Source organism: Phoxinus phoxinus (genome assembly GCF_949152265.1).
Source record: "Phoxinus phoxinus genome assembly, chromosome: 13".
Lineage (NCBI taxonomy): Eukaryota > Metazoa > Chordata > Actinopteri > Cypriniformes > Leuciscidae > Phoxinus > Phoxinus phoxinus.
The window spans coordinates 7251335-7278510 of NC_136888.1; the positions used below are offsets into that span (position 1 = coordinate 7251335).

At 37.0% G+C, this 27176-nt stretch overlaps 1 protein-coding gene across 4 annotated transcripts in view; it reads left to right on the top strand.

The window, feature by feature from the left end:
* The window catches only part of scaf8 (SR-related CTD-associated factor 8), a 70680-nt gene that overhangs the window by 37888 nt on the left and 5616 nt on the right, over nucleotides 1-27176 (top strand). For 3 of the 4 annotated variants that reach the window (XM_079634015.1, XM_079634017.1, XM_079634018.1), the window contains 15 exons: nucleotides 19045-19089; nucleotides 19762-19923; nucleotides 20022-20178; nucleotides 21714-21844; nucleotides 21921-22097; nucleotides 22208-22287; nucleotides 22380-22500; nucleotides 23252-23383; nucleotides 23587-23696; nucleotides 23791-23984; nucleotides 24683-24783; nucleotides 25281-25394; nucleotides 25486-25642; nucleotides 25743-25873; nucleotides 26159-26297. In XM_079634015.1, the coding sequence (XP_079490141.1) occupies nucleotides 19045-19089; nucleotides 19762-19923; nucleotides 20022-20178; nucleotides 21714-21844; nucleotides 21921-22097; nucleotides 22208-22287; nucleotides 22380-22500; nucleotides 23252-23383; nucleotides 23587-23696; nucleotides 23791-23984; nucleotides 24683-24783; nucleotides 25281-25394; nucleotides 25486-25642; nucleotides 25743-25873; nucleotides 26159-26297 (1951 nt within the window). The remainder of the gene's footprint in view (nucleotides 1-19044; nucleotides 19090-19761; nucleotides 19924-20021; nucleotides 20179-21713; nucleotides 21845-21920; nucleotides 22098-22207; nucleotides 22288-22379; nucleotides 22501-23251; nucleotides 23384-23586; nucleotides 23697-23790; nucleotides 23985-24682; nucleotides 24784-25280; nucleotides 25395-25485; nucleotides 25643-25742; nucleotides 25874-26158; nucleotides 26298-27176) is intronic. The other variant, XM_079634016.1, reaches the window with a different exon arrangement.

A 27176-nucleotide genomic window follows, 5' to 3' on the forward strand; every position in this document is an offset into this window, starting at 1 on the left:
TTCTTTTTTCAAGAAGGGCATTTGATACAGTTTCAAATGTGAAGTGATAACTTTGACAAAAACTGATACTCAATGGGGCTCATTTGCACCACAAAACAATAGAGACAATAGACTGAATAGATGCTTAGAAGATGACAATAAACATCAGTTTGCTTTTTAGTTTTAGTCTAATTTTAGTCTAATCAAAATAGTCATTTGACATGATCTTTTTAACATTTAATTAAATACAGAGTTTTAGACTTATCTTCAGATTTGAAACATAACATGGTCAGACATGTGGCTTTAGCTGCAGTGCATTTCTAGATTGATACAATGGCAACTTCAATATTATTTTCATGAAGATATTTCATAAAAATTAATTTCTATTAACTTTACAAAACTTTGAAGCTATTTATAACAATTTATTTTCATTATGACAATAATTAATTCTAAATTAACAATAAACTGCCAAGTGTCAGCTTTCAAATGAGACCATACTTTTAGTGCAAAGGGTTCATGAACTGTATCTGTTTTAGTTTGGGTATGCCATATCTGGGGATTTAACACCGTTAACACCGTTTTAGGGCTAGAACGATGCGAATCATTCTATGTCAATTCCGATGAATCGACACAGTATTAGAATACTCTGACTCTTTAATAAGCCAGAGTATTCTAATATGGATAGTGTTTTGCATAAGCCCTGTTTTTAAAGGCCTATTCAAATGTTAATTGTAAAATTAATATTTGTTGTGCTTATTTATTTGATTGTCAATTAAAACATCTTTAGCATTACTATAAATAACATCTGTGGTATTACTTATATGGAAGAAAAAAAACACTGACATTAATTATTCAATTACATTAGAGTTTAATTATTACTTGTATAAAGCTTGAATGATTGGGATTGATATTGGCCGATCATGAAAATCGGTAATCGAATCGGCCTTAAAAATCCTGATCGTAGCGTCCCTTGTCTTTGGTAGGGTTAGGTAGGGCTGCTCTATTATGGAAAAAATTACATAAAATAATCGCAATTATTTTGGTCAGTATTGAAATAACGATTATGTAACACGATTATTTTGACATGACTTTGGGAACGTGTTGAATTTATTAAAAAGACACCTTTCAACAATTCTTAAAAATCTAAATTTTAACATTTATTGTACTAACATAATTTTTACTTGAATACTTTTATACATTGATTTGAATATCTGTAATATTTATTTTAATCGTTTTAAATTAAAATAAATATTACAGATATTCAAATCAAAGTATAAAAGTATTCAAGTAAAAATTATAAACAAGATCAGCAATAAAGTGCGCTTCCACAATCTCTTGAAAACAAGTAACTTTGGCAACATTTTGGCAAAATATATTCAACAAATTCCAGCTACTAACTCAATCCAAGAATATTTAAGGCTAGCCCACCATCAGGCCCCAGCATTACCAGCAAATACGGTAACTAAAATGCAAGACAAAATAAAAACGAAGGATGTTGAGGGGGTTGGGGATTGCTGTTTCTTTATTAGATTGTCATAGCTCTCATAGTAACTTTTTCAAGTGGTTAACAAACAAACTCGTGGTATTCCCTTGAGTTGCAGCCACTACCATGTAGCAAATTTTGCACGTAGCATGTTTCTGCTCGTTGTCGAATTCCTCGAAGCCTAACTGTTCCCAGACCAACAGAGTTGGTTTTGCCTTTTTTGCTCACCAAACGCTGCTGTGGCTGCCCTCCTTCTGCCATCTTTACTCGCGCTTAATCTTTACCTTGCGGGCGTCATTCAGAACACAAGACAAAATAAGAGTTCTCGCAAAACAGAATATGGCAAAATAATCTTTTTTACTCTATTGTACTATTTTGGTGATCATTGGGAGCCAAAATCTAAATTCAATTAATTGCACAGCCCTAGGGTTAGGTATCATTTGGGTTTTTTACGATACCGGTGCCAAATCTATACTTTTAAAACGGTATGGTGGCTGAACCGATGCTTTAAAAAAAAAAAGAGCCACAAAAGGACAATGGAGCAAAAATCTTTGTTGTATCATCATTTTAATGTCGAGTTCACACTGCACAATTTTCAAACTCGTCAGACCTGATGTTCTTTTCACAGCGCACGACGATCTGGAGTAGCATGAGCTGCGTGCTCACTGCACGTTACATTAGGAAGAATCGCTGACAACTCTGTCTGGTCCGCAAACTATGTGGCGCTCAGTTAAAATAATTTTGCCACCTTGTTTCATTACATCAATCTTTGACTGAATCTGTGTTTTTTTAACCTGTTAGTTGAATGAACGGTTTAAAGACTCGCTCAAAGACAGTCCCTTGCCGCCACCTCGACAGCTCAGGCAGTTCGGGGAAACTTACCTATTAAGCTCACCAAAATCTACATTGAGACATTTTTAGTGCACAAGATATTGGTTTCAGTACAAGAAGTTATGTTCCAATTAAATATTAATTTATTCATCATATCATATTCATCATTAAACGCAAAAAGGCTGGCTGTGCTTTAGGGCTGTCACTTTTTATTCGATATTCGAATATGCATTCGACCATAACGTGAAATATCCGTAATCGAACTACAAATAAACTATCCGTTTTTTAAAGTGCGTAGCGCATTTTTTACAGTCTATGATTAGACCGTTTGTTTTTTATTTTAAAAAGCGTGTTATTTTGAAAGCGTGTTACAGGCTGTATGTTATAGTCAGAGATGTTATAGTTAGATATTCGAACACATAAATCCCCAGCCCCATTGGGAAAGGATCTACACAAAGAAGAAATTAGGAATCAGGATTCCCCCTAGCATTTTGAGCGCTGTTGAACGGATTCTTAAACGCCTCTGATTGGCCATTGTGTTCACACGCTCAACAGATATGTCTGTGATTGGCTACATTGATCAACGCTTCAAAAACTTTCTCTTCACCGAAAGCTTACACCGATACAAACGGGAGTGAAAGCGGGTGTCTATCAGCACTAATATATCCACTGATCAACCGATCCGCTGATAGACGTCTGCTTTCAAACACTCCCGTGTGAATCTGTGCAAGCGCTCCGAAGTCTGTACTTTTGACAACACTATCATAAACTATAGTTCAGTCTAGATTTTGTCATCTTAAGGCTGTGAAAATAAGTTATCAATTATTTTATAAAGATTAACTTAGTGACAACCATCAGTTAGTATTTAAAGTCTGTTTATGAAGTAATTACATAGATGTTCAATGTGAATGAGCTTAAAAGGAGCACACAGCTTAATTAGAGCAGCGACAATTTTTAATGAATGAATATTGCATGAAATTTAAAGGACAATATTTTGCTAAATACATAATCTAGGTAATATATTGTTTATACATATTTTAATATGAACAACTTCTATTAGCCTATTGACAATATCTATGAAATTATACTTTTTCTAATTGATGTCACACTGCCTGAAGCTCTGTGATTCTCACAGTAGTGCACCCTTTAAGCTCACCTTACTATAATATGAAGTCTTTAAAAATTACAGCAGTGTAAAACCACAGACCATCAATAAACTGTACATTTAACCCTCTGACGGTCTTCGTTTCGGAGTCACCTCCTGGGCCTTCCCGGTCAGAAGTGACCGGACACCTAAAAATTCAATTTCCTCCATCCCAGTAAAACCAATGCAATTTATTTTTGTTCTATAATATTTTTTCTTTTTAATTTTGTATTTTGAGAGAATTTGATTGAATTTATTAATATTTATGCAATATTTATGGTCTATTTTTGCCATTGAAAAAAATACAAATTTTTTTTTTTTATTATTTATTTATTATTATTTTTTTTTATGCAGTATGTTAGTTTAATATAGAGTCTAGGCCTCCAAAAAAAAAATGGTTGAAGCAGATTAGCGCCATCTGGTGAGAGTATGGAGAGAAAGCGTAGAACCATGGTGTAACCACTAGATGGCATAAACAGCACTCTATGGAGAGGCATGTGACTTCCCCAGCTGTTTAATGGACACATTTACTTTTTTTTTTTTTTTTGTGGATTTGAATATATATTTAAACAATCTCAAAAACTATTTCTTATCAAGTTTTATATATTTTTTTTTTAGAAATAGTGATTTAAAGTGTTAGTTTTTGCATTATGATTAGTCAAACCTAAACATTGTGTTAGAAAGCCTAGAAAAATTATCCTAGAGTGGAAATCACACAATCCACCTAATATGTCATCATGGCTTAGTGATATAATGATGTTTAATATAAATATAAATATATATTTTTTTAATATATATAAAAAAAATTAAAAAAAATATGAAAAATGATTTTTTTATTTTATTTTTTTATTTTTTTTTATTTATTTTTTCTCTAGATGTTTTAGAGTGTCACCCCTTTAATGCTGTGTACTTTAAAAAAAATGTAAAAAAAAATTTTGGGTGAATTTTTGTGTTTTTGTCAATTTCCCATTCATTTCCTATGGGGGTCATTTTTGACCAAAGACCACAAGTGTGATTATTTTTTTTATGACCACTTAGCATGCTCGGATCATGACCTCAATTTTTTTGTGTGTTCACATACATAATGCCATAAAAGTCACCAAGTTTCGTAACATTCCGATGGAGCTGTGATTTTTAAAAATTCAAAACATATTTTTTGTAATCTGAATTTATTGGTGTGTATGTGTATAAAAGTGTGTTTGTATGTGTGTGTGTGTGGGTGGGTGTGTCTGTTTTGCACTCTTGATGTTGTAGAGTTTCCCCCCTTTCCAGCGGTGTACTTTTTTTTAGGATTGTGTCCGTTTTGTAGATTGTACACACAAAAATGCGGAGAATTTTAGAATTTTTGTAAATTTCCCATTCATTTCCTATGGGTCGGTCATTTTTGACCGAAGACCACAAGTGTGACTATTTTTTTCACGACCACTTAGCATGCTCGGATCATGACCTCAATTTTTTTTTTGTATTCACATACCTAATGCCATAAAAGTCACCAAGTTTCATAACATTCAGATGAAGCTGTGATTTTTAAAAATTCAAAACAGAAAATATTTCGGTCAGAACCGACCGAGGACCGTCTGAGGGTTAAAAGCACAAGCCAGTAATGCCTGTGAAGTAATATATTAGTGTAGCACACTATCTTATGCAGCTAGTAAGCTAACTATGTTCTGTAGCATCTGCGCTATGTTGCTAAAACTATCTTTTGGATCTAACTTAAATATTTCCCACATCCAGGTTATAATATGCAAAAGTCTAAACATTAATCTCTTAAGTTTTCAGTAAGTAGTTATACTAACCCAAAATAAAGGCGTAAGCATTTTAAAAATGCACATTTAAGGGGCTCCTCTTCTGGAGAAAGTTTTCAGACAGGTTTCAAAATAGCCACCAGACAGTGTGAACACATGGATACCCATATCTCAGTGTGCAATGGTCTGATTTGCTTGAAATTACAGGAGGTTTGTAGTAACAAACGCATCAAATAGTTTAGACATCAAGTAGGATAATACATTTTTATATATATTAGGGGTGTGCAAAGCAGCCGATATTTGTATCTGTATTTGTATTTGTATTCGAGTAAAATTCTAAATAGGCGTAAAAATAAAAATTGTGTTACACTTCTAATGTATTTTATAGTGCAAGTATTTTTTAATTATATCCATTATAATAATTATGGATATGCAATATTGGTTGATGTTTTCCCATAAATCCAGCAATGAAACAAGGAACGTGAAAAGAAAATAACATAACAGCCATTACCTCATCCATGGTTAAACCAACAACTAATAAAATACCATTGTGAACATTATGAAGCCTACAGCCTACATCTTGCTGTCTGCAAAAGTAACTTAAACGTAGCATATAACTCCCACACGTGCATACTAGAGGTCGACCGATAGTGGATTTTACCGATAACGATAGCTAGGTTGGGCCATACTTGCCGATAACCGATTAATGAACCGATAGTTTTTAAAATTGATACTGGATAAAAACAAACATAACACTCCAAGTAAAACAGTGCTGAACTTTATTATAAAAAAAAAAAAACTGTATTGAACCATGAAAACATGCTAAATGAAATAAATATATAAATGTGAATAAATATTTAAGTCAATAAAAGACATTCATTCAAACTGAAACAAAAAGTAATACTCTAAATAACAAATAAAACCAGTTACATTCAAAATGTAACTATTTAACTGTTCTTTTCAAGCCATTAATTAAAAAGTAACTAAATTTGTATTAAAGTGAAGATGAAAAAAATAAATAACCGAAATCGAATGCTTTTCTGATTCGTTTATGTTTCTGTCGGCTGTATGAACATATCATTTTGCTTACGTCTCTAGCTTTAAATATGCAACTTATCTGCATATGTAATGCATAAAAGTGACCAGCTGGATATGAACTAATGCAAATAGAGGTAACAATTGTGACATTAAACATTCGGGTCGGACTTACGTTTATGTTTGTCAGTGTTTTAACCGCTTGAGGTACTACTAATGTTAGCGTCCTCTCAGCCTCGAAGGCAAACAAACGCCTACTGTCTCTACTAATGCAGCATTTAGTCAACAAATTAATCACTTTATAATGATATGACAAAATGTACTGTATAGGCTACATACATTTGAGCTGTCGGTGCTTTAAACGCGCATCTGATGTCAGCGCTCTCCACGCAGCATGTGCTCTCCGCGCAGCACACAGAATCACGTGTCGAAATAAACAACACGAGGCACAAGTTTTTATTACACCTCTAGAGGCCGCTCTTGTACTGCATCGTGCCAGCAGACCCTTCTCAGCTCTTACACTGTGTACTGAATGACAGCGTGCGCTTCTCAGCCGCTCCAGCAATGGACGCAACCAGGAAAAACTATCGGTATATATTTTTGCCGATAACGATAGTTCCACCAGTCAACAATCGGTGCCGATTAATCGGCAAAACCGATGAATCGGTCGACCTCTAGTGCATACAATTCGACACAACTACCGGTACACAAGCATTTTTAACCGAACGTTAAAGGTGCATAGCGCAAGATTCTGAGTTTTTGCAGAACTATGCCACCTCTGGCGGCAAGCGAAACTGCAGCCAGAGATGTGCACGCTCATGGACCACACGCACGCTTGCACGAGCTGTTCATAACCAAAGGAGCATCAGACGCAAATCTTTTGTTTACAATCATAATGTCTTCAGAGGTAATAAAGTTATAAATCTGCAAGTCATTTTTAATATATGTAAAAGGAAAGGCAATTGAGTAAATTACACACTTATGTGTGAGGGAAAAACGGGGGTAGTAGAAAACTTCGTTTTTTATTTCCATCTATCTCCATGTTGAACTGTGTTATGTGTTTACTGTATCCACTTATGATTGTATTATTATGGAAACACGTTCATGAACAATATAAGTTGTAACTTTGTAAAAGCTCAAAGCTACACAGTCGGTCAAAAAAGTACACTCAATTGTCTCAAGGTAATAAACAATTAAATGGCACTATGACGTTACCATAAAAGCCAAACAGGCTAATCCGCCGAAGATTTGCAGGGGTTTAGCCTGTTTTATTGATCTGCTAAGATCTTCTCATACGGAGAATGCCGGCAAATACACAAACCTGCCAGACATAGCTATGTGAGCGTGCCGTGAACGCGCATGACGTCACGCCCAGTCTAAAATTCCGGCCCGAATCCCTCTTATTTATTTTACTTTACAGGATTATTCATTCATTCATCAGTTTATTTAACAGGGACAATGCAGTATAACATTGCTACAATTTCATGCAGCCGATGCTCTACATATAGGCTTCTAGCCAAAGGCTAATTTGCAGCCCCAGTCCCTGGTTAGGCTAAAAAAAAAAAAGAGATAAAATCAAATAAACAACTAAGACTACGTACAACCATCAATGTTCACATATCTGCTTTTGTTTGAACCACTTTTTCAGTTTTGTTTGAAAGATAATCAACTGTGTTTGCATTTTCAATTCAGCTGACAAGCTGTTCCATAACAATGTACCTTGAACTGTAAATGTAGATTTATTTTTTAGTTTGCAAATTTAGTTTTTCTCTGTGGTGCTATACAGTTCTGTGTAGTTGCACCTCTTGTAGCGATCCCAGTACTACTCTGTTTTGATATTAATTTGCATATAACGTTTGGCGCAAGATTATTTAAACATTTAAAAAACATTTTAATAACAGATGAATTTATAAAATTTTCAAAACTCAACAAACTGTATTTTTGTAAAATGCTACAGTGATGCCATCTGGTTGGTTTCTTATCCAACATTTTTTGTGTTTGTTTATATAGGGATCTAACAGGTTTAATAGTCAGTTGAGAAACCTGACTCCAGACAGTCACACAGTAAGATAAGTGTGATAAAATCATTGCATGCATGTATAACTTGGCTGCTTTCAAGGATATATATGGTCTAATCATGTAAAAACAATTCAGATTTGTTTTGATTGTTCTACATAGTTTCTTAACATGCATATCAAATTTCAAATGAGAGTCTAAAATAACACCTAAATATGTAAAATTATTTAAATTGTTTCAATTTCCTTTTGATTGATCTTAATTATAAAACCACTCATTTCCTTCTTTCTGATTGAAAAACACATTGAGACAGTTTTTGTACAATTCAGGGTCAAATAACTGTTCTGTAACCACTGTGACACACCAATCATTTCATTTGTTAATATTTCTGCGGCTAAACTTAGAGTCTTTGCAGATACATAAAGGGCTGTGTCATCTGCATATAACTGACATTTTGTTTGCTTACAACAGTTTGGAAAATCATTAACATATAAGGAAAGCAACAATGGGCCCAATATTGACCCTTGAGGAAGACCCATATTATTATTTCGTAAAGCTGATCTTGAATTATTAATTTTAACACACTGATCTCGGGATTCTAAATATGATCTAAACCAATTCATTGCCTGCTGAGTGAAGTTAAATGCATTTAATTTGTGTAAGAGAATTTCATGATTCACAGTATCAAATGTGATATCAAAACCTTTTTGAGATCTAAAAACACTGCACCTACTACATTACCTTTATCTAAAGATTCCTTAATAAATTCTGTGAGATAGCAGTTTGCCATTTCCGTTGAATACTTTGGCCTAAAACCAAACTGTTTAGAATAAAGTAAATCATGTTTTTCTAAATAATTGATAAGTTGTTCAGCTACCAATTTTTCCAGAATTTTTGAAATTGCAAGAAGAATAGAAATTGGTCTATAATTCTGAACCTCCAGCTGATCCTGCTTTGAAAATTGGAGTTACAATACTAGTTTTCCAATTTGAAGGGAATTTATTTTCTCTAATTGATAAATTTATCAGATTTACCAAGGGCTTTATCAAACAAGCACTATATGTTTTTACGAATGCAGTATATATATATATATATATATATATATATATATATATATATATATATATATATATATATATATATATATATAAAAATCTGAGCTCAAAGATGGTAGTGTGCTTAATGGGTACGTGAGCTTAATAGGTACGTTTTCCCAATGTGGCCCAGACTGGTCATATAGGTACCGGTGCCGGTTTCGGTACCCAACCCTAGACTAGTCACTGTACAGAAAAGCTTGTTTGCAAGACAAAAGAAGATTGAGTTAAAGACTGGTTTTGCTGAACTCAGATTTATCATAGTTTAAATGTTTTTATCTTAACATTTGGTTTTAGGGTTTTCTGTGCTGATTACACATCTCTGTTGAAGGAATTTAAATGTGAAAACATGTTGGTGCGGTTAGTTGCTGGTTAAATTTTTAGCATGGACCATTACCGCTGTTCTTGAGCAAGGAAGAGATGCTCCAGAAGTTCTAAACCTTTCACAATTTTACCTGTGGATTATCTTCACTGTCTGCTGTAAAGTTGTAATGCTATGTTTGTTGTGGATATTAATCTTGTATATCTGTGATATGCATGAGTGAGCTAATTAAACCCATTAACGGGTTAATCAGTTAGTTATTTCAGCTCAAAAGGGCAGTTTTTTGTGTGTGTGTTATTCTTGCTTGTCTTTTTTTCCATTAATAATCTAAAAAAATTATGACCATGGTACTGCTGGGCGGTATACCGGTTCATACCAGTACCAGTGTTTATTATTGTTATAATATGAATTTTTAATATACCGCAATACCGGTGTATGTCGCTTTAACAACGATTGGCTCGACACTGTTTGTGAGGCTTTTCACTGTTGCACTGTGGTGATGCACCGCTGTATGTGATACTGAGCGTGATGGTGAAGATGGATAGGTTAAACTATAATTGATAGTATTAAATAATATTAATTATATTTTAGTAAGTATTGTGAATATAAATTGCCTAGGCCTACATACAAACGTAGGCTAAGTTCTTTCTTTTAAATAAAAACCCGTGGCGTCATCTATGATTATGTTTACACTAGGGCTGTCCGTTAAACGCGCTATTAACGGCGTTAACGCAAACCCATTTTAACAGCGTAAATTTTATCGCGAGATTAACGCCTAGCAAACTTTGTATTTTTTTTTTTCACATACTTTTGCAACAACTAGCAACGTTATTAAAACTACAACACCACACCGGATCTAGCTAGATCTTGCGAACCGGCCAAAGAGTGGACGAGAAGCGCAGCGCCGAGCCGCGTCTAGGACAACTCGTATCGCACATCGGACACGCACTTTGTCAGTTTATGGCCAGCAATAAAAACGCCGAATGGCGCCGGTGTGTGTAGACTCATAGAGAATAATGTGTTCGAATTTTAAATACGAGACCCGGCGCTGCGCTTCTCGTCCGGTGTGCGACCGCCTTTAACGTTACGTTTTGAGTGGATGAATGATGAGCGCGAGACGCCGAAATGGTTGCCAATAAGATTCTGAATGGAAAGTTTACTTTTAAAAAGTTGCCAAATGGTTCAATTGACAAGACCAAAGTGATCTGTGTGTTTTGTCGTTGTGAACTGAGCTATCATCGCAGCACGTCCAGTCTGAAATACCACTTGATGGTCAAGCACACACACAGCTGATGCGTTTCTACGACCACTCATCAATATCAGTAACGTTACCTCGTCAGTATTTCTTTCACCCTTTTATTGATGGACAGTGTTACATTGTGTGAGAGATTATTTGCTCCAAGTGAGAATGTTGGTGTGAAATTGAACACAGTATATGCCAATGTTGTTTTCAATATAAAACATTTGCACAAAGCAAGCCGATCCACTTTTCCATGTTGATAAGAGCGTTAAAATGAGAAAAAAATAATGGGACAAAAAGAAATCAAGAGACATTTAGAATAGATAACAATGTGCGATTAATCGCGAGTTAACTATGACATTAATGCGATTAATCGCGATTAAATATTTTAATTGTTCGCTTCGTTTCATTCACTGTCAATGGTTCGCGCTGGTAGGGCTGGGTACCGAGTCTCGATACTTTTTAGGTACCGACCGAATTGCCTCGATACTATCGAGTATCGAAAAATGACATGTTGTTCGGTTCCAGATTTCGATACCTAAGGAGTTAACATGTCAACGTCAGTGCTCAAACAAATACATATGAAATGCACAACGACACACATAAAGTCGCTCACGCACATACACGCAAACTCTACACACACGAGACGCGCGGAACTCTCCGCGCACATACTCGTATGAGACGCGCGCGCGCACGCACAAACTCTCGACACACATACTTATGAGACGCGAGCACACACACACACACAAACTCTCCGTGCACATATTCATATGAGACGCGAGCACACACACACAAACTCTCCGCGCACATATTCATATTAGGGCTGTCACATTTGAGAAAAATAAAATTCGAACGGATATCAAATACCAAGCTATGTATTCGAATATCAAGTCCACCCCCCCCCCCCTCCACGAAAAAAACAACAAAAATAAAACGTAACGGAGATTCAATCACAACTTTACTAACATGAACAGGACTCCCAAAATTACACTTATAGGACTCATATCCTTGCAAATAAACCTTGCCTTTACACGTGCATCTGGCAATTGGTGCCGACCAGTTGTGCAGGAAAGTATGCAGTCATACGATGTTGGACGCCTGGCGATGCTCTGGCCGTCTGCTGCGTTTCTGGGGCTGTTTACACCTGGCCACTTCATGCGTTTTCTCAGATCGGATAGCTATCTGATTTATCAAAACGATTCCATTTACACCTGGTCACATAGGCCTAAATGTGTTTTTGCAAAACGGATATAAATCCGATCTTCAATTCCCGCGCTATATATGGATTTAATGTCACCGAAAGCAACAGATATGAGCTGCATTTTATTGATCATCAGCTAACATTTCAAAATCAAAGACTGCAATAAGAGAGAGCAGCAGCCCTGGTAAGAATTTCGTTTCTTTACTTTTAATGAAGATTATTAGGCTATTATTGTGTGTTAAAGCGCCTGCGACTTACTATCACTTTGATTTGCGATAGTTTGCACGTTGGCTTGACGCTTGATGAATAGATCATCTGCGGTGATGCGTGTTGCAGCGCGCCGTCACATCTGACTATAATATACAGCCTGTAACACGCTTTCAAAAACAAACGGTCTAATCATAGACTGTAAAAAATGAGCTAGACATGGTACTTTAAAAACCGGATAGTTTATTTGTAGTTCGATTACGGATATTTCACGTCATGTTCGAATGCATATTCGAATATCGAATAAAAAGTGACAGCCCTAATTCATATGAGACGCGAGCACACGCACATAACACCTTAAAGATGTGGAAAAGTCGATCAAAAGTGTGGGTACATTTCTCCAGGCTCGATGCCAACAGCGCGCGATGCAGTATTTGCGGTAAAATAATTGCTGCAAAGACCGGTACCATGACAAATATGATGAAGACCTTGACAGTGCACGGAGTAAACATTAGAGCAGAAAGTTGCTCCGTCTTCGACTGGTAAATGAAGAGATACCTTGTTGATCACTCGGACAGTGTTTATATTGCAATAAATAATAACCTACTGAATGTACACTGCTGTTCAAAAATGTGTTGGTTAGTCAGAATTTTTTTTAGTAAGGATGCATTAAAGTTATCAAAGGTGACATTAAAACGTGTAATGTTACAAAATATTTTTTGTTTTTAACTATAAATGCTTTTCTTTTGAATTTTTTATTCATCAAAGAATCATGAAAAAAATAATCATAGTTTCCAAAATATTAAGCAGCAAACTGTTTTCATATTTCTGAAGGGTCATGTGACACTGAAGTAGGCCTAATGATTTTGAAAATTCAGCTTTGACATCACAGGAATAAATTACATTTTGAAATATATTAGATACGATTTTCAATTGTAATACTATTTCACAATATTACTAAAGTTTTACTGTATTTTTTTATAAAAAAATTCAGCTTTGGTGAGCATGAGCGCTTTATAAAAATGTTTTTGTTCCTTTGTGCACTGGCTAAGGAGCATGAGTCAAACTGAAAAAATTTAACTAAATAAATAAAAAATAAAAGTTTTTCTAAACTAATATGTTATGTAATCTTGTTAAAATGGATTTCATAAAATTGGTATCGAAAAAAGTATTGTTAGGAACCGGTGTCGAAACTGAGGTATCGAAATTGGCACCGGATCGAAAGATTTTCAACGATACCCAGCCCTACGCGCTGGTAATGGTGGCTGCAGTAAATAAAATGTTCGCGGTCACCGTTCAAAGTCATACGGGCACCATAATACATCTAAAAAATGCAAATGAAACTTCACGCCAATAAATCATCAGAAATATTGCTGACTTGTGCGTCTCAAGCGACCTCTTTACATTCGTATTAATCCCTGTTAGTTGTCCGTGGATTTGCCCTTTATTTGGCGTTGAAAATGGAAACATCTTTAGACATGGAAAATCGATTTTACAATCGATTCAATGAACACTTATGTCTCAAAAATCAAACAGGATTTTTCCACAAAAGTGAGAGCCCTAGAAAGCAACGTAACCGGTCTCTGATTTGTAGGTTGCATTGACACCTAGCGGTGGATGCAAGTAAAACAGTATAACCTAGTGACAAGTAACACCATTTGAATATGAATTTCGAATATTCGTTAAATAAAAAAAAACTGCACATTCGAATGCAAAAACTGTGCTTTTACGAACAATATGTAGATGTTTAGTGAGTAGGTGTGGATTGTTTCTGAATGGCAGATTGCTATTTTGTGTTCATGTAGTACATTACGCTGTCTGTTGAAGCATGTTTTCTTAGGTTACTATGTAGTTAGTTTTATGCACTATTGTAACTAGCGTTGTCAAAAAGTACCGAAGAAAAATGTAACGCTTTAAGCTCTGTTGAGCAAACTCGTAAACACCTCTGATTAGGGGTGGGCGATATGGCAAAAATATCATTTTTTTTCAGGAAAATCACGATTCACGATTTTATCACGATTCCTTTTCATGTTGGTTTTACTATTTTCCAAGTGACTGAGCATCACAGCCAAACTAATGTCCCTATTTTAAAAACAAAGCCTTAGGTAACAAAATATAAAATAAAAAAAGAATGGCAGACATTTAGGCCAAAGTGGCGAAGATAAAAAATCTTTGTCATTTTCTTTGTTATTAAAAATTAAGAACAAAGATACACATACACAACTTAATATACAAATTAAATAAACAGTGCTTTATTTTTTCAGCTACAGGTGTATTTAACAGCATTGAAGAAAGTAATTAAATGAACAAATATGAAAATAAAACACAACATAGACTTCACTGTATACATTTTACATTGATTCTTATTAAAGCTACTATTAAAGTTCTCAGTCAAGAGTGAGTGAGATGCTCTTTGTATTTTGTTGTTTTATTAACAGGGATAGTTCTCCCAAAAATTTAAATTCTCTCAAGCCGTTTTAAACCCGAATAAGTCTCCCTCTTCTGTTGAAAATAAAAGTTATTTGGAGGAATGTGGGTAACCAAACAGTTGATGTACCCCAGAGACTTCCATAATAGTTTTTTCCTACTATGGAAGTCAATGAGGACCAGCAACCGCCCGGTTAGCCACACTCCTCAAAATATCTTCTTTTGTGTTCAGCACAAGAAAGAAATTAATACAGGTTTGGAACAACATTAGAGAGTGAGTAAATAATGACAGAATTTTTATTTTTGGGTAACTGTCCCTTTAAGGACAAGCGGCTGCATGTTTACTATTAGGGCTACTGTCACTTTAAGATCTGCGCGCAACGAATCTACACGCATTTGACAAGCAGATTTTTTCTTAATTTTTTTCTATTGTTCTTTCACTTTAGACATAACCAGCTTTGTTTATGTAAACCTTGTGTGTATTTGACAGTTTTAGCGCAATAAGACTCGAAAGATAACTTAGCCCAGTAATCAGACGCTGTTAGACAGGCTTTTAGTGCATGTGCGCGCGTCGGGTGTTTGCCTCAGAAAAGCACCCGTTAGAACAGCGCATCAGCAGCGAATGACATGTTTAACCGGCAAGGCTTTAAAGCACATGCAAATAATACATTTTTATGAACTACAGTGTCCCCTTCCTCTGCATTTCATGTGGATATACGTCGCGCTGTACAGTATATTGAGACGGAGGCGCCAGAAATACAAACTGATAAAATGCACGATCCTACGATATTTCTTCAAAAGCAGATCGTGGACACATTTTAATCGTCCACGATCAAAAATCGTAATATCGCACACCCCTACCTCTGATTGTCCATTGCACTCGCGCGCTCATCGGATATGTCTGTGACTGGCTACAATGATCAGCGCTTTAAAAACATGTAAATGCACATCAATGACACACTTCACAGAGCGCTTACACAGATACAGACGGTAGAGTTTGAAAGCTGACGCTTGAATTTATAAATTGGCATGATATAAAACAATGTGCGCTAAAGTCTTGTATTGCACCGTGCAGCTCGCTTGCAGAGCAAAATCAATGTGGATACTATGAAGCCATTTGCGCATTTTGAGAGAGAGAAAGAAAAGACGTGGTACCGCTGAATCACTAACACTGTTTGCGACAACACCGGTATTACTGATACAGTATTTCTCATACATTGATTTATTTGTGGCGCCCCTCCACAATATCAACATTATCTCACTTTCTCTTTTTAATTTGAGATCAAGTGTACTCTGTGACATCAGGGACCCGCTATCTATATGCAGGGTATTGAAGTCGCTTTTGAATGCACACTCTGCAGACGGACTGAATAAAAATGCAAATTCACTCTGTCAGTAGGTGGTGCTTAGGCTATGTTCACACTTAGCGTCTTTTTTCAAACTGCCAGCGTCTGTTCTACATTAGAACCCTATGGAGTAAACCGTTTTTTCAAAAAAGTCCTGAGCGCTTTTTTAAACGCCACCGCCGGCGTCTTTTTCTGCAGCTCAGAGCGTCTTTTAAAGTTGAAAAAAGTTTAACTTTTCTGAAAAGAACGCCCTACGTCAAGCGCCTTTTTGACAGCTGACCAATGACAGCGAGTAGCGAGACCTGTCGTTTCCATAACAACAAGAAAAATGGACACGGTGCCGGTAGAAAAACTAATCGTCCTTGTTTCGGAGCACAAGGAGCTGTTTGATATGAGTACACAACTCTATCATAACATGCATCACAAAGAGGCTGTGTGGGCACACTACTGTTGCAGCTGTTGTTATAGCAACAAAAGACGCGCTCGGCTGCTATTTGTAACCGAACGCGCAGCGTTTTTTTTTTTTTGCTAAAAAAATGCCGTTGTTCACTTTTTTTATCAAAAAAGACGCTAAGTGTGAACGTAGCCTTAGTCAGTTCCCTTCTGAGGTACAATAATATTAACCCCCACCCCCAGTTCAATATTTATATTTTTCTTCGAGCATCGCAAACAGTGAGCTTACTGTGCCTGGTACTGTATTTTCTGTGTTCTCTTCTTCTCTTTGTTTCGTCTTTAGCGTATCCCTTCTCCTTTTAACGTCCTTTTTACAGACTTTTGTAATATTTCCACGCAAATTAAATTTTTGGGAAATGATTGCAATGCAGTTTGTGTGCAAGTCTGGAACAGAGATCTGCCAAACTAGTACAAACTACAAGAAAGTTAAAATATTGACGATATGTACTAATTTTACATCTATGAAGTGATTTAGAGGTAGAAATTTGAGTAAAAAGAGCAAAATATAAATCATAATGCTACACAATTTAACATGGGAAGAACCCCAAACCGCTTCCATATAATTTGTTACCTTTTTTCAACTATTTTTTTCAACTTTGGAGGGTAACGCAAGTTCGGTTTCGCTTTATCTTTCTTTTCCCTAGCTGGCTCTCTGCAGACTGGCTGGTCGGGTTTATTTCTGCTGTGTGATAGACTGGTAGAGTAATCCATATCAATAAAAAATATCCAGAGCTTATCATTAACATAAATTTGATCACGATCTCAATATATCGTTGAGAGCCTAGCCCAGTAGTTCTCAAACTTTTTTAAAACCTTTAAAAAAAAAATCTATGAAAAAGTGCCCCACACTTTAAGAACCACTGACTAAAGAACCACTGACAAAAAAAAAAAAAAATGGACAAGATGGCAGGCAAGGCAACTAGGGCTACTAGTTGCCTACTACATATACTTATATAAACCCCAATAAACTCCCCTCTCTCGAAGCTTCGACTGTTAAGTGCATAAAGTGTTCCCCTTATATTACAAAACGATGTAGAATAGTGTACATGTGTGCAGAATCATGGATTGAATTTCGGCGTGCAATTGTGGGTATTGCACATCATTTTACTCATTCCCACAGGTTTCGCACTTATAAGGCAGGAAATTCCCGCAAACAATTAGCTTGTTGGTTGAATGAGCAAATTAATCCACACCGATTATCAAATAGTAATTTGAAAACTAGACATAATTTCACACAGAGCGAGAGAGTGATTAAGCACTACCGCGTCTTCGCTCTCTCTTTCAAAATGCGCACATTGCTTCACATCACCACATCGTCTGTACAAGCCAGCTACACGCTGCGATACAGGACTTTCTCTCACGTTTCGAGACGAATTTTCACTTGCCTATTTGGGCCAGCGTTACATTGTTACTAAAGTTTATGATATGCATGACTATAATCCATGAAAAGTACTCCGTTTGGTACTGGCACACTCAAAGTTTTCTGTGCACCCAGAACGCACACACACAAAGCCGCCTCTTAAACAGCTTGCGAGTAACAAACTGAGTGCTTTTTCATGGATGCATAAACGCAGTTGGTGATGTCTTGACGTCAACGTAAACCACTGAGAAAAACAAATGCATGTGTATCAGTATATTGGATCCGTGCATTCGTTCTCAAAGTGACAGCACCCTAATATACCTGCTGCTGTCAATGTTAATCCAACAACAAATGAGCACTACAAGAATAAATCTGTTTATTTATACAATGAAACATTACATTTATTACATTTCTGTAGTATTCTGTACCTGAAAACCTTTTTATTTTATTGTATTTATTTGTGATTCTGCTTGATTTATTTGTTCTTGTTTACTTGTCTTTTTTATAAATTCAATTCAAGGTTGAAATCAAGTGTCCTTGTGCTGTGTAAACTCATGCACAACAAAATTACTGTGTGAAAAATGAAATTCAGAGAGTGTCAGAGATCTTATATGTTGGAAACATTATCTTAATACCTTGAAATGTCCTGCGTTATGATATGTTAGAATTCACCTAAAACTACTTTTACTTTTATTAAGCATTTATCAAATTGTATTTAAATAGTTTTCATTACCTATTAGTTGAGAATATGAATGTTTTGCTCTTTTTTCTTTAATGCATTTATCATGAACTAATTATATCAAAATGTTGCATAAAAGTAGTAAAAGCATCTAAAACATGTTTTCCCTGAAGCATATAGCTATACATAGAAAAAACTATCTTCATGCTCCACTTATACCTATATGCAATGGAGAGTTACGGAAACAGAGTTTGAACATTTGTTTCTGTTGAAAACATGTGACAGTCACAGAGATACTGAAGAACATGTTTGTTAATGTCCTTTCTCACATGTCCAGCTCTGGGTCTTGATTTAATTGTTTATGTGAAGTGATGTGAATAATATAAATTGAATGTCCATCTCCAATTCATGCAATTAATGTTAACATGTCTCTTAATCTTCACATTAAAGGTTAAGCTTCTCTTTTTTGTGATCTCTTTCAGTTCTACAAACATGTGGTCCAAAGTGTGGAGAAATTCGTTCAAAAGGTCAGTTCTTTTTGTCTTAATAAATAAATAAATAGATATTCAGAGTTTCTACAGAGTTTGTAAAATGCTTAGAGGGAGCTCAAGTGTGCCTAAAATATTTATGAAAATACAAAATGAAATGTCCTACATGGAAGATAAAGATAATTAATAGCATTAATACCTGATAATGCAAACGTTTATTTAATCATACATGAACATTTTCTTTGTGCAGCTTTCAAGTATTATTTGTGCAGAAAACTTGTCACCATTTGGTGAAATGTACTGTTTTGAATCCAGAATATCTCTAGATCTTACTAAAAGTACCTTACAAAAGAGATTTAACTTGCCAACAAAAGAGCACCAAAGACTTCTAGCCTTAAACAAGATATTTATAAATCCCTGTATATGTCAGCCTTATGTGGAAAATGCCTTTTGCGCATCCAGTTTCTTACTTGCAACACTGCAAGCACAGGCACTGTGTTGTTTCAGATGCAGATTCCCTAAGCACACAGAGTTCATTCACAAAAAGAGCTTCCAAACCCAGAGCTTGCTGTGTATAAAGCGAATGGTTGTAATTCATATTGCATGGGAAATCACTGGCTGTAAAAATGATATAATGTGTGAGTATTTTGAGCCTGGACCCTTTGCAACCTTTTTCATTATTTATTACTTCTTTCACTTTTGTGTGTGTAGTGCAAGCCAGAGTACAAAGTTCCCGGTCTGTATGTCATCGACTCCATTGTCCGGCAGTCTCGTCACCAGTTTGGTCAAGAGAAAGATGTTTTCGCTCCACGTTTTAGTAAGAACATCATCAGCACGTTTCAAAGCCTCTACCGCTGCCCGACAGATGACAAGGTGTGTTTTTTGTTGCATCACTGTAATCAAATGGTAAAGCTCTTGTCTAGACTATTTTCCCTTTTGCTTATTTCCCAGTTTCAATGTTTGCATTGCAGAGCAAGATTGTCCGTGTGCTCAATCTATGGCAGAAAAACAGTGTCTTTAAGAGTGACATCATCCAGCCTCTCCTGGACATGGCAGCTGGACTCCCCCCTCCCAGTGTTACGCCCGTCTCTGCCAGCAGTGCTGTACCCGTCAACAGCACGACTCCCGGTAAGTTATACTCTATGCATGCGACACAGTAATGCTTCCTCTCCTCTGTGGAACAATGCACTGTTGTGGCAACAAGTTTTACACTCGGAGAAATCATTTGCACCGACTACAGTCCAAGTATGCAGGGACTCTTTGGTGTACTTATAATGCTCCCCTCCCTACTCACTTATAGGCCTGGTTTCACAGACAGGGCTTAGATTAAGCCAGGATTAGGCCTTAGTTCAATTAGGACATTTACATATCTTTTATAAACATGCCTTAGAAAAAACTTTACTGGTGTGCATCTTGAGACAAAACAATGGCACTGACATATTTTAAGATGTGCCAGTGCAAGTTGCTTTCAGTTGAAACAGCTCAAACATGAATTCTAGTCTAGGACTAGGCTTAAGCTTTGTCTGTGAAACCGGGGGTACATTATATAAGTTATAAGTCACTTATAACTACCCTAAATAATTAGTCTGAGAATGGTTGCAAAAAATACACACAAAAAATAAATAAAAATCTGGCAACCTGGAATATATTATTTTAGGGGTAGGCTATATGTCCAAAATCGTATATATATTATTATCGTGAAATAAACGTACTCCTATCATAATATATCACATTGTAGTTATTTTTGCTTTAAATAAGGTTTTGGTAAAAAAATGGTAAATGGACTGCATTTATATAGCGCTTTCACAGACCCAATGGCCACCAAAGCGCTTTACAATATTGCCTCACATTCACCCATTCACTCACTCATTCATACACCGACGGCGGTGTCAGCCATGCAAGGCGATCCAGCTCGTCGGGAGCAGCTGGGGTTAGGTGTCTTGCTCAAAAACACCTCGACACTTGGTCAGGTGGAACCGGGGATTGAACTACCAACCTTCCGGTTTGTAGACAACCTACATGAACCACTGAGCCACTGCCGCCCCTTTCTGTGGTAGCCCACCCCCCACCTCCACAATGGCTGCATAGGTGCACTGGAATAATCCTTTCTAAAACGCAGTAAACTTTCGTTTACAAAGACGTGAAACTCACCGAGTGGTCAGGGGTGTTCACTGATATGCTCACACAAAAATTGCTGCAAAAGATGCATTCCAACAGGTTTTATCGTAGTTTTTGTCCAAATCCATTTACTTGTTTTGGATGTGCTGTGAGGTACAGTATTACAAAAACTATGATAAAACCTGTTGGAAAGCATCTTTTGCAGCGATTTTTGTCTTAACCGTTCTATTTCATCAGAAACTATCTGAAAACGGGGCTTTAAGTGTAAAATACGGAACTTGTCCTTTAAGGAACTCAAAACTCCTTTTTCTTTCAATCACACAAGTTTGGCCTACCACTCAAAAATCTGATTGAATTGTTAGCATCTAGTTTATGCTGACACCTTGAGGCGAAAATGTATCATGACAACTGGTGTAAAAGTCTGTTCTATCCATTTTCTCTCGTTTCTGTCATGTCGGTCCATGTCTACCTCACCTAAAAATTTAAGTATTCCTACAAATTTGAAAGAATTCTTAAATCTGTATATTTTCTCCTACTTCGTAAAGGAACTCCTGCAACTCCAGCCACTCCAGCCAACATAGTGCAACATAGTCTCCCCGACTGGGCGTCTCAGATCTCCAACACAGACACAGTGGCAGCGGTCGCCCAGATCTTACAGAGTCCTCAGGGCCAGCAGGTCAGATTTCTCATCCACTGACAACACTGTGTTCTCTGCACCGCTGTATTTCTGACAGGTGTGTGTGTGTGTGTAGTTGCAGCAGCTGGTCCAGAGCCTGCAGATGCAGCAGCAGAAGCCTCAGCCCTCTCTGCTACAGGCGCTGGATGCAGGTTTGGTAGTTCAGCTCCAGGCCCTCACCGCACAGCTCACCGCAGCCGCAGCAGCAAACACACTCAACCCGCTGGAGCAGAGAGTCTCCTCCTTTAACAAGGTGAGGGACTTTTAGGAGCACTACTGGCTGAAAAGGTTTAATCCTTGCATCACTCTATCCATTGTGAAGTTGAACTCTCTTTTCTTATTGGCTATTCTGTGGTGTTGTAGAAGCTGTTGGGTCAGTTCGATTTCGGGAATGAGTCGGAACACAGCGAGGATACTAAGAAAGATGCTACGTCGTCTCAGTTGTATGTTTTTTTATTTTTATACCATTTTCAAGAAAAAGCGGTTCCCTGTTTTGTTAACTTTTTAAAAATCATGTTCTTTCTGTCTCTCTCAGACCTGTGGTGTCAGATTCCATCAACAACTCGATATTTCATCAGCTGGCCGAGCATCTTCAGCAGCAAAACCTTGAGCAGTTTCAGAAACAGCTAATGGAGCACCAGCAGCATCAACAGAAGGTACTTAAAATCATGATTCTTTCTTTACATAATGTGTTATTACTAGGTGCGTTTCCATTACAGATTTGCGCAAAACTTTTGCAATTTTTTTTCCCGAAATGGCGATAAACTATTGCGAAATGACAACGTTTCCATGAACCGATGTTATGCGACTAAAACAGAATTTTTTTCCTATAAGTCATTCCAAAAATCATGGTAACGGATGTTGGTAGGTTTATATGGTTTATATATATCCCAGCCACCGCACTAGCCATTATTGTTAATCGAAAGAGACGTAGGTGTGTTATCCAAGCATTAATGGCATGGAAAGCCCCTTATACTTGCGAATGGCACATATGAGGTGTTTCTCCCTCCTATCTGCTTTAAGCTCTAGATTGTGGCATTTCTTTGAGGTTTCGAATCAAGTATTCCTATAATTCTTTTGTCTTTTTATGAATTTAATAAAGAACTCTGTCTCGTCTTCTGTCTAAACATACCACGCCATCTACTTCAGGTGACCTGTAAATGTGCAAAAACTGTTTCCATTGCAGTTCTGCAAAATATTCCTTTTTTGAATTGCCTGAAAAATCACCTCATGCGAGCGGGTACATTTTTTTTGCGATAAATGGGAGTTTTTGTGAAAATGATGTCTACATTGGGTGTATTTTCAATTCTCAATTTCAATTTGCGCAATTTGAAGGGTAATGGAAACGCAGATACTGTAACTCTTTCTCTTACCTTGATACTTATTAATGCACTTTACTTCTGACAGTCCATGTCCATGGAGGCCCAGGATGCCATCTTTGGTCCTGAAAGTTCTGCCCCTCCTGGCCAAAGCAGTGCCCCATCACAGCTCCCAGAACAAGAAGCAAAAATGGATGACTCCATTGATAACCAACAACAGGCAAGCTCAGATATCAAACCGTAGTTGGGAGGAAAAGTCCATGTTATTCATGCATTGACAGTAATTTAAAGGCGATGTCTCACTAGATGACTTAGAAATAGCCTCTTCTCTTGCATATTTGTCATACTTACTGATTAATTACTGATGGAAGAGAGGTGACAAACAGAGAGTTGGGGCACCATTTTCATGTGTGTATTTTGCAGGACATGGATCTTGATGAGGGACAGGATACTATAGATGAGGAGCTCTTTGAGGCTGAGGAGAAGAAAACCAGCAGCACACGTTCAAGGACACGCTCAAGATCTCGGTCCAGGTTGGTGTAGCATTGTTGTTAAATAGCTCTTGCCTCATTTCCATTTTTCAGTCACAGGTAAAGAGCTCTCTCGTGAAAACCTCTTTATTCCCAGGTCACCTAAGAGAAGGAGGTCAAGATCTCGTTCAGGGTCTCGGAAGCGCAAACACAGGAAGCGATCACGGTCTCGGTCGAGGGACAGAAAGAGGAAGTCCTCCCGTTCTTATTCTAGTGAGCGACGAGCGCGGGAAAGAGAAAAGGAACGGCAGAAAAAGGGGCTTCCTCCTATCCGCTCAAGGGTTCTCAGTGGTAAGTTTACAGAGATCCACCTTATGCTTCTGAATTTATGTTTTTTTTTTTTTTCTTTTAGATGTTTAATTGGTCAAGTTTCATGCAAATAAGTTTAAACTCTCTGTACAAACTAACTGGTTGATGGTAAGCATTAACTTATATGAAAGTTCTGTCGTTTACTCAACCTCAAAAGCGCAACCTGTTTGTTTACCATATTCTTCAAAATATATTCTTTTGTGTTTTGCAAAATAAAGAAATTCTTACAGGTTTGGAACAACTTGAGGGAGAGTAAATGACACCAGAATTAACATTTTTGGCTGAACTATTCTCGTAACCGTCTCGTCCATAACAAATAATTAAGTTTAAGGATGCTTTGTATAAAATCATGTTCATATCATAGGAAAATCACAAACCTCCGTGTTTACTGACTACTGCTTTGGTCTGTGAGAGAAAGCTTAAAGAGATGGTTCACCCAGAAATTAACACGGTATAGATTGTTCTGCCAGGCCAGTTGACAGAACTGTTACTTGCACTTTCAGGCCAGTGATGTTTTGGCACTGAACATTTTACATTTATTAATCCACAAATGTTAGATAGCTATACACCTGCTAGAACACTCAATTCATTCACTAAACAGAGTTACAGATTTCTTGCAAATGTCTTCTACCATAAAATCACATCTGTAACTCGTGTTCATTTCCTGATTCCTCTTTCAGTTTGCAGCACTACTCTATGGGTTGGCCAAGTGGACAAGAAGGCCACCCAACAAGATCTTACTAACCTTTTTGAAGAGTTTGGCCAGATTGAATCTATCAATGTGAGTTGAGTTATTTATATCTGTAACTTTGAGCACTGTAACTATGAGCACTTTAGCGCATCGTAGATTAGTTAAAATTTTAGAGCAGTTGTGCCATCTAGCCAAGAGGCATTTTTTGGGTCTATAAAATATTTTTTGCTAAAGTGTAATTAAAAATACCCTAAACTTGAAGTACGCTTTTGAAAATAAAGGTTCTTTATTGGCATCTGCGGCTCCATGAGCAGCCTTTAACATCCATTTTAACCAGCATTTCTGTTACACAAAAAAAGAAAAGAAAACATTGTTATTTTAAGAACTGTTCATTGAAAGGTTCTTTAGTAAAACAGAAATTGTTTTGTGGCATCGCTGCAACAACAACAACAAAAAAAAACTTTTGGAACCTTTATTTAAGAGTGTATTTTAGGGAAGCTTGTATGAACTAAAGCTTTTATTTTTTTATTTTTTTATGCTTTTATTTTTTATTAGATTATTATTATTAATACTTTTTTTTCCCCCAGATGATTCCTCCCAGAGGCTGTGCTTATATCTGCATGGTCCATCGTCAGGATGCATACCGTGCCCTTCAGAAACTGAGCACAGGCTCCTACAAAATTGGTTCAAAGGTCATTAAAGTATGTGTGAAGAATGTTCTGACTAATCATTTTTGTAATGTTCTATAATTTCTTATGGGAATATGTCTTAAACATGTTGCATTGCTTCCAGATCGCTTGGGCTCTCAACAAAGGGGTGAAGCAAGAGTATAAGCAGTTCTGGGATGTGGACCTTGGGGTCACTTATATTCCTTGGGAGAAGGTCAAACTGGATGACCTGGATGACTTTGCAGAGGGAGGCATGATTGACCAGGAGACTGTCAACAATGGTAAGAAGATTTCCTTGTTTAGGAGCTGAAAATAGTAGATTTATGTAACTTGTGTATATGTAACTTCTACTCAGAACTTCACCTTATTTTTCTGTTGCAGAATGGGAATCGCAGAGGAATACCGAGACAGTCAAAGAGACTCCGAGTCAGGCTGTTACAGCTGAAACCAGTACATCCAGCAGCACACCCAGTGAGGCCTTTACACAGCCTGTCACTATGATGCCCATGCAGGTATGATTTTAGCACTCATTCAGGCCTGAAAATGCCCTGACAAATGGAACAACACACATTTTGGGTTAACATCTGATTAAATTGCTAGATTTTGGGGATGGTGTGGTGCGGCCATTAAAGATTTAAGATTGTTACTGAAGTTTTTTGGTTCAAACCCCACTTAAAGTAATATAAGAGATACTACCATTGCATTCTTGTTTTCATTTTGCACCTTGGCGTGTGGAGAAAGCTGAATTAATAATGCATTACCGTTTACTTCTCCATGGATGTCTTTGTTTGGTTTAGATTCCAGTGGCACAGACCGTCTCTGCTGTTGGCCTTGTGCCTCCATCCTTCCCTGTCACCATGTCAGTGCCCCCGCCAGGCTTTGGTCCTCCTCCACCCTTTCTGAGGGCAGGGTTCAACACCTCACAGCCTCCCCCAGGTACATGGTTCAAACCTGAACATTCAGTAATTTGGCTTTTAACTGTATGATAGATTTTTTAAATATTTCCATTTGTTAACATTAGTTAACTGCATTTGAACTAAGAATGAAAAATGCTTCCAAAGCATTTATGAACCTTTGTTAAAGGAGTAGTTCACTTTAAAATTAAGATTACCCCATGATTTACTCAGCCTCAAGCCATCCTAGGTGTATATGACTGACTGACTTTAGACGAATACAATCGGAGTTATATTAATAAACACGCTAAAGGGGGTCGCACACCGGACGAGAAGCACCACATCTTTAAAATTCGAACACATTATTCTCTATGAGTGAGTGTACACACACCGGCGGCGCCATTCGGTGTCTGTCCCAGGCGCAGGACCTTGTTCAAAATCCTGCCGCACCACAGAGTGCTATTTACATAGTTTTATATTACTTTTACATTTATTTGTCTCTAATCATCGTTATGTATATACTGACTTCACCCTGTGCTGCTGCAATATACATTTAGTTTTACATTCATTCACAGAAATCAGCTAATTGAATGAAAATTGCTGATGTTAACGGATTTTCAGGTGATATTCTCAATTCATTCAGTTAACGGACGCTCTGAGATAAAGTGAATTCAGACTGCAGACTAAGCAACGATTGTATTTAATTGTACAGTACAATCATAACATAGTACAGACATGATCTTAATTCCATAATGTCCTTAAACATAACGATATTGCTGGCCATAAACTGACAAAGTGCGCGTCCGGTGTGCGAAACCTCGAGTTGTCATAGACGCTGCGCTTCTCGTGTGCGACCCCCTTTACGCTTCCGACCTTGGAAGTAAATAATAGCACAGAATTGCAACCATCAGTATGAAGCTCA